The 7,442-nt window shown below is 44.6% G+C and overlaps 1 protein-coding gene across 1 annotated transcript; it reads left to right on the top strand.

Moving 5' to 3' along the window:
• Nucleotides 1-72: 72 nt before the first annotated feature.
• On the top strand, nt 73-6,796 carry LOC106526211 (R3H domain-containing protein 1; the record flags this gene model as incomplete). The annotated part of the gene is given in 9 exon segments (XM_014020750.1): nt 73-168; nt 422-447; nt 587-640; nt 2,092-2,324; nt 3,582-3,833; nt 4,224-4,357; nt 4,455-4,580; nt 6,250-6,573; nt 6,664-6,796. Coding segments are annotated over 9 exon segments (1,378 nt in total), but the record flags the coding sequence as incomplete, so codon positions are not given.
• Nucleotides 6,797-7,442: the final 646 nt, after the last annotated feature.

The raw sequence follows: 7,442 nt of genomic DNA, 5'->3' as shown, positions 1-7,442 counted from the left end.
TGTGTGTGTGTGTGTGTTCGTGTGTGTGTGTGTGTGTTCGTGTGTGTGTGTGTGTGTGTGTGTCCTTGCCAGATTCGAATGCGTTTGAAAGCTGACAAGAGGAGCAAATCGATGGAGGAGAGGGAGGAGGAGTACCAGCGAGCCAGAGAAAGGATTTTTGCACATGATGTGAGAGCTGTTGATGTAGGCGGGCTGGTGGAGGAGGAGGAGGGAGGGGGGAGGCATGTTTCACAAATCTTTGTGTCGTGTCTATTCATGTGCAAATTCAGTAGATTTCCTGCTGCCAATTACTAACGCCGGCTTTACGAATGCGAACACAGGGACGCTCTGATTTGGCCCCAGAAGTCACATTTTAATATCGAAAACCTGAAGCTGTTGAAATGATGTAACTGACTTTAATCTTTCTCTCTTTTTTATGCAGGGTGATCACTTTATATTTGATAAAAGGTAAGCAGTAATAAAAGCTTCTCCATTCCCTCCCCCTCTACGTTTTCCTCTGTCTGAGGAGTAATTAGCAGCAGTTTGAAAATATTCTCACTTTGTCAGCTCCTGTTCTGTAACACTTCTTCCTTTCTGTTCCTTTCAGCYCGCAGGAGGAACACTCATGCATGAGCACTCAACAGAGGCGGCAAATGTTCAGGTGGGTCCGCCCCCGTCACATATCACTCAGCTCCCGAGAGAAAGAGAGAGAGAGAGAGAGAGGCCTCTGAATCGTCCTAATCGGCTCACTCGGGAACAGAGTGCTGATCTGAGGATTTGTTGTTTTGGGTTTTTGTGCTGCTCCGGAAAGATTCTGTTTAATGGGATTTTTCTGACTGGATTCTGTCGTGTGGGGTGGCTTTTTCAGACAGTAGAGGGCCAATTAAATCAGGGAATAACCCAAAACCATCTGTGTTTTAATGGTTATAAAACTGTCTAAACTAGGGGTGTCCAGTCCTGCAGGTTTGACTTGTTCCTCTGCTCCAGCACACCTGTTTCASTGCTCTTCAACATCTGCATTCACCTGTTAATCACAGTCATTCAAACCAAGTGTATTGGAGCAGAGAAACCTCTAAAGCCTGCGGGGTAGCGGCTCTCTAACCTCTCTGTTTAGTCCTTTAAAGATGAAGATTTGAAAGTTATTTATGCTTCATAAATGGAGAAGGAATTTTTTTTTAGTCTGAATATAAATAAAAGTAAAGGTTGCTTAATATTAGAAAACCATGTTAAAAAACACACATTTGACCATTTAAATCAGTATTACATCTATTGTAGAAGGATTGATTTATTGCAATCCTTTTCAATATTGATATTTCATACATTTACATGTATTTACATACATTTCATACATACTTTAGATGATGTCTCAATGACCTGTAGGTTTGAATTCTGTTAAAGTTTTTTTTTTCAGTTAATTCTGGAATTCTGTCTTTTTAATTTGGATCACTTTTATTCTTGCAAGAAGGAATGAGCATCAGTAAAAAAGATGAAGTTCAGAGTTTGTATCTGAACCGGATCTTATGTTAATTCTGATAAAACAGTGGTTTCCAACCTACTTTCCTCAAAGCTCCCCTTTCTTACTTCCAAACCAAGCTAAGCCCCCCATCCCTCGCCCCCACTTCTCCCTAAGACACGTTCAACCTTTTATCGAAATAATCAAGTGAATAGTTAAAAACTTATTTTATTTTGAAAAATCAATAAAAGAACTGAGTTCTACAGTGTTTTAATTTTTCTAGTGAACTTGTGTTGGTGATTTTATTACACAAACATTAAACTGATATTTTCACAACCTCTGAGCAGACCAGGTTACGGCCCCCCTGTGCTCTCTGGCATTATTAGGAACCACTATAAAAGGCATCACGTGACAAAAGAATTTAAAATATCTGTCCTTGAACATCCTGCCTTAAAGGATCATCATGTGATCTTTGAACCTCTCTCGGGTCTTTGGATCTTCTGGCACTCACCAACCTTTAAATGACCATCTTTTATGTTTAATACTTTAAATTAATGCCACATTCATTTCACAAAGTCAGTGTATTTCACTAAAACCACATAAGCAAATATTTCTGGAACAGCGCAGTAAAGCCTTCATTTTGTTTTGTTTTGATCCAGGTTACGAGCGGGCCATTCTGACGCCAGCCGCCAGAGCAGCTCGGAGACAGAAGCCCTGCCCCGGCACGGTGAGCCCCGGCCGTGGAGCAGCACCGACAGCTCGGACAGCTCCAACCGGCTCGCCCCCCGGCCCGCCATCACCAAGGCCAGCAGCTTCAGCGGCATCTCCCCAGGCCTGGTCCGCGGGGACAGCACGGCCAGCAGCAAGAGCACCGGGAGGCTGTCCAAAACAGGCAAGACCCACGAAAACCGGGCAGTGCCCAGAGACTGAGAGAGAAATCAACTGAGCTTTATCTCCTCTAATATCTTCATCCAAAGAGTCAAATCAGGTTGCAGCTTTAAAGGAGACCTAATRTGGGGGTCCTAGAACAAGTTAGGATCTATCTGTGGGCTCTACAAAACATGTTCATTTGATTTGATTCACTAAATAAATCTCAGATAATGAAATGTCACCATTTCAGTTCTGTTGGTTCTTCAGCTCTCTTCAGAACCTGCTGCTTTGCATAAGTTGTTATGGAAACCCCCTCCCAACCTTTTTTACGTTAGCTCCGCCCCCCGCAAGAAGTTTACTTTCAGTTTCTTTTCAGTAGAAAGTTCGATTTTTCCAAAGTAGTTCATGGTGAAATTATTTACACAAACTTTCTTTAACATTGCTAAAACATTGCCATCAAAAATAAAAATAAAGTTAAATAAAAATAAAATTAATCCACACATCTCTGTTCTCCATGACTGTTCTAAAACAGCAGAACCGTCCTGTGAAGAAGTGGGCGGAGTCTCTGCTTGGTTTACCAGGAGATGAGCTGGGCTCAGGTTGGGGTGGGCTGGAGTGAGACTTGTGACATCACAAGTAGCGGTGTTTGAAAACAGGTCATCTCAAGACACAGAAAAATACATTTACTTATAGTAAAAATAAATCTGAGTGCATTTGATTGGTGCTAGGACTGTTTTTAGAAGCAGTACAGACCCAAATGTAAGTAAAAAAACTGAAAAAAGTGAATTTAGCATATTTGGTCCCCTTTAAAACAGGCTCTCTGGTCACCAGTGGTCTCACCAGAGCAGAGAGTCCTGCTGCAGCTCGCTCTGCGTGTCGTGGAGCCAGACACCTGTCAGGAGTCATTACGGAGTAGCAGCCCCAAAATGGAAGAGGACTCAGAGAAAACATGTCGCAGCAGCAGAGTAAAAGCAACCGGCGAGGAGTTTCTGCATATTGTATAAGTCTGAGCAGCGCGGGCGGGGAGGGCCACCAGACAAATTCATTCCGAAGCGTGAGTGCTTACTCTGCACTATGATCCATTTGTGATTTGATTGGCTGAGATTAGATCCTCTGCTTTGTGGGGGGTTGTTTTATTTATGGCCGTAGAACAAAAAGGTGGACTCTTGATTCGGCTTCTGCTCCGCCTGCAGTTATTTCTGTCGACGTTTTCCTTTTCCTCAAATAAGCGCGTTCGGTTGTTTTATGAGGCTTTCTCCTTGTTTGTTTGGTTGTTAAGGTTCAGAATCGTGCAGCAGCGTGGGCTCCTCGTCCAGCTCGCTCTCCCGCCCTCACCTGCCTCTCCCGGCCTCGGCCCCCCTGCAGCCCAGCACGCCCTCCGTCCGTCACGCCTCCAGCGCCAGAGGACACCCCGAAGCCACCAGGAGRGTCCCCCCGCAGCTGCCAGCGTCAAACACCGCTAACTTCTACATGTTGCCGCTAGAGGCCTCAGGGATCCCACCTGGCAGCGTTCTGATCAGTCCACACACAGGTGGGTGGTCCTGCCAACAGTGGCGGCCATGTTGAATGGACATAGACGTGCGCCCCGTGATTACTTTCTGAAGGTTTCATTAAAACCCATGCAGCGGCGGTTACAAACGCTGGATGGGTTTTATTTAGATTRCTCCTGGAAGTGGAGTCCCAACTTTCTGCATTAGATCAAAGTCAGTTTGATATTTTACATTCCTGCTCTCCTGATGAAAATGCATGACTGGAACAGATGGGAGAGCTCTGTAAGTCTGAATCATGGGCCTCGGCACACATTTGTGAAGTTCGAAGCTGCAAACTGTTCATCAAGAATCTGCCAGCATCGCCTTTCCTTACGTGCACCAGACTCTTTTTTGTTTTTTCTCACCAGCTTCACGTTCTTGGCTCTCAACAGGTAAACCTTTCATCCATCCCGACGGCAGCGCTGTAGTTTACGACCCGGCTGCCGGCAGGATCCRGCAGGAGGGGAAAGCCCAGCCGATGCCCTCGGAGTCGCAGCAGCAAGCAGCCAATCAGCTTCACTCCCAGGTGAGCCGACGCCGTTTTCAGCAGGAATCTGTGAAACCGAGCGAGTGCACTCCGCCCGCTCTCACGCTCTGTCCATCTTCTGGTTTCTCCTCCTCAGCCGGTCTGTCCTCCTCTTCAGCCATCCTCCGAGCCTCTTCACAACCCAGCGGTTTCCTATCCTCTTCCTCCTCTTCCTCCTCCTCAGTTCCTGCCTGTCTGTCCTTCTAACCAACAATGCACTGTGGTACAGAACTTCCTTTCTTTTCTTTTCTTCTCTGTTTGTGGCTTTTTTTTTTCAGTTTGTTGATCAGATTTATGCTTCACTGCGTTAAAAAAAACAGGAAATAAGTCAGATCATCTTTAAACATTTTCACTCTGACTTTTTTTCTCTATCCAGGTTCCTTTCATTCCTTTCTTATTGCTTATAAAAGCTGTGAATAACTCAAACTCCGCAGCTGGAGAAATGATTAGTTTTCACACTTGGTTCAGGTTAAATTCAGGCTGCACAGTATCAGAAACATCCACATTTTCCTCCCTCYTGTTCTCTGATCACAGTGATCTCTAAGGTTTCTGTTTGCTTTAGCGTCTCCTTCACTGTCATCTAGCTGTGAGGAACGAGTGATTTATTCTGGTCCTTTGTAATCTAGATTTTATCTACATGATGTTGATTGTGCAATGATGTTTCAAAAATAAATTTGCTCTTTAATTCATTGTAAAATATTTAGATCAGGCTGTTCTATTAAAGACATGCTGTACKCTTAAAGTGAAGGCTAGAAAAGCTTCAATGGGATTTGTCAACTTCTACATTCACTATATGCTTAACGATGGAACTTCTTGCCATACCTGCAATAACTTCTCAGTAGCTCCATCCACCATTTGATACTTGTTACCATAAAGGTTAGAAAAGTTGTACCTCTTAAAATTWATTAATGCTAGAAAAAGTCTGCAGGTAAAGGGGTCAGGGTTCTGTACAGTACAACAAGAAAACAAATGTATGTTGTTAGACTTTACTTCTTTTAACAAATCTAAAGCATAAACAGTAACCCCAAGACCACGTGTCAAACAGAAAGTTTGATCATTTCAAGAAAGGTAGCTCTAAACTAAAGTGTTGATTTAATTAATTTGACCCAAATTAAAAACAACAGACCCAAGTAACATGTCCCAAATGACTGTAAAAATCAGGAATGTTGAATAAATATATACTAAAAACTTGCCGCAGGATATTTCAGAGTGTTAGTATTTATATAATAGAACTGCTTACCATACCTGCCGTCTGTTGCTGATTCATCCGTCCCTGATCAGTGCCATGAGCCACCATTTGATCAATTTTACCATGAAGCCTAAAAAAACCTGTTCATCCTAAAAACTAAGGTGCACCTTCTGTTGAAATTTACCCACTAATCTGGCCCTAATTCATAATTTTGACATTTTTTAAATATATTGGGCTGCCCCAGTTTCTCCATTCTTGTCCTCATTCTTGTTTCTTTTTTTAAGAATAAAATTTCTGTAGAAGGAAAAGACCATCAGGCACTCCTTTTTTTTTTTTTTTCAGAACTCAAGTATTTCCTTCACTWCTTATAAACCTGTTTGTGTATTTTGGGTGGCTAGGTGTGTCGGTATCCAGCAGGAGTCGATGTATGTGGATGCTGCATTCACTTAACCTCATTTTTGACCTGCTTCTAGTCAAAAGACATGCCTCTGTGACTAATTATGCCCGTGGAAAGTTCCATTAATATTTAATTCATCAGCAGATGTTGGCTCTGAATAATCCACGGCTAAAAAAAAACACGACGTTTTCCCCAAACATGTCAAGAGTGACCCGGACTGGATGCTTAGATTTAGGACTTGTTTAGACCCTTTTTTTTCTACTTTCCTCAGTTTTAAAAAATGTAACTTGTACTTTTTTTTTCCAGCCTGAAGTCCTCAGCACCCAGTTCAGTCACATGACTCTCCAGTCGCCCAATGAAGGCGCAGTTTCAGTGTCGGACGGCCGCTACCCCTCTGCGTACCACCACCACCCCTCRCCATTGATGCTGCAGGGAGCCCCTCCCCCTCCTCCTCCTCCTTCGCAGGTGACCGGCTACATGGTGGCAGGACCATCAGGGGGACACCCAGCAGTGCTGCAGGGTCAGCACGTCCCGGCCCTGAYCCCCGCGTACCCCGGCTCCAGCGCYGGGCCCACCGCTTTCCCTGCGCTCCTCCCGCAGCCCGCCTACATCCAGCAGCCCGTGCAGCAGGTAGGGCCGCGTCGTTCCGTGGCGAGAAGCTCCGTGACTGATCCTGTGAAGTGAAAACGTGACGTGTCTTGCTCTTTTTTTAAATGGCAGATGTCCACGTGTTACTGCTCTTCAGCCCACCACCCGCAGTGCTCCAACCAGCAGCAGCCGCCGCCCTACCGACCCCCCATCAACCAACTGACCTATAGCTGCCCTCCGAGCCAAAACCTGCCCCAGCAACAAGGTACCAGCATCAGAAATGACTTGAGTTAGTTTTTTTGTTTTTTTCTCCTCACTACACACTGGGAGGCGCCCACAGCCACGCAGGACTCTGCTGTTTCTAAATGAGTTCCTTTTGATTTTTATTAAACTGGGTTTAAAGTCACCTGGATGTCGAAACAGTCAGGTTCCTCTTTTTTTTCTGCTTTCCGGTCCAAGACCAAAGATTCAAATAAAGCTTTGAATTAGCTGCGCAGACCTTAAAAACACAAATCAAAGGAATGTTTAATGAGTAAGATTTCTTGGTCTCCTCGGCTTCATGCGGTTCAGAGAGAAGCTGCTTCCCCTGCGTGTCGGAGCTCGGCTTAGCTCCGCTTCCAGATACCACAGTTTAGATTTTGTTTGTCGGGGAGGGAGCCCCGTGGAAGGACAAACATTCTTCCTTTCCTCTCCTCTGTTTGTTTTTTTTTAACAGCTTCAAACGTCCGACCAGATTATTCTGTTCTGCTTTTCTTTCTTCTTCCTTCACCGCAGGAGCTGAGATTGTTAGCTCCCTGTTTGTTTGTTTTTTTCCTTCTCACACTGTTCCTTAACTGCATGGACTGTTGCCTCTCGTCCCAGCGCACACACACACACACACACACACACACACACACACACACACACACACA

The sequence above is a fragment of the Austrofundulus limnaeus genome, unplaced genomic scaffold (assembly GCF_001266775.1).
Source record: "Austrofundulus limnaeus strain Quisiro unplaced genomic scaffold, Austrofundulus_limnaeus-1.0 Scaffold265, whole genome shotgun sequence".
NCBI lineage: Eukaryota > Metazoa > Chordata > Actinopteri > Cyprinodontiformes > Rivulidae > Austrofundulus > Austrofundulus limnaeus.
This window is presented reverse-complemented; position numbering and strand designations above follow the sequence as displayed.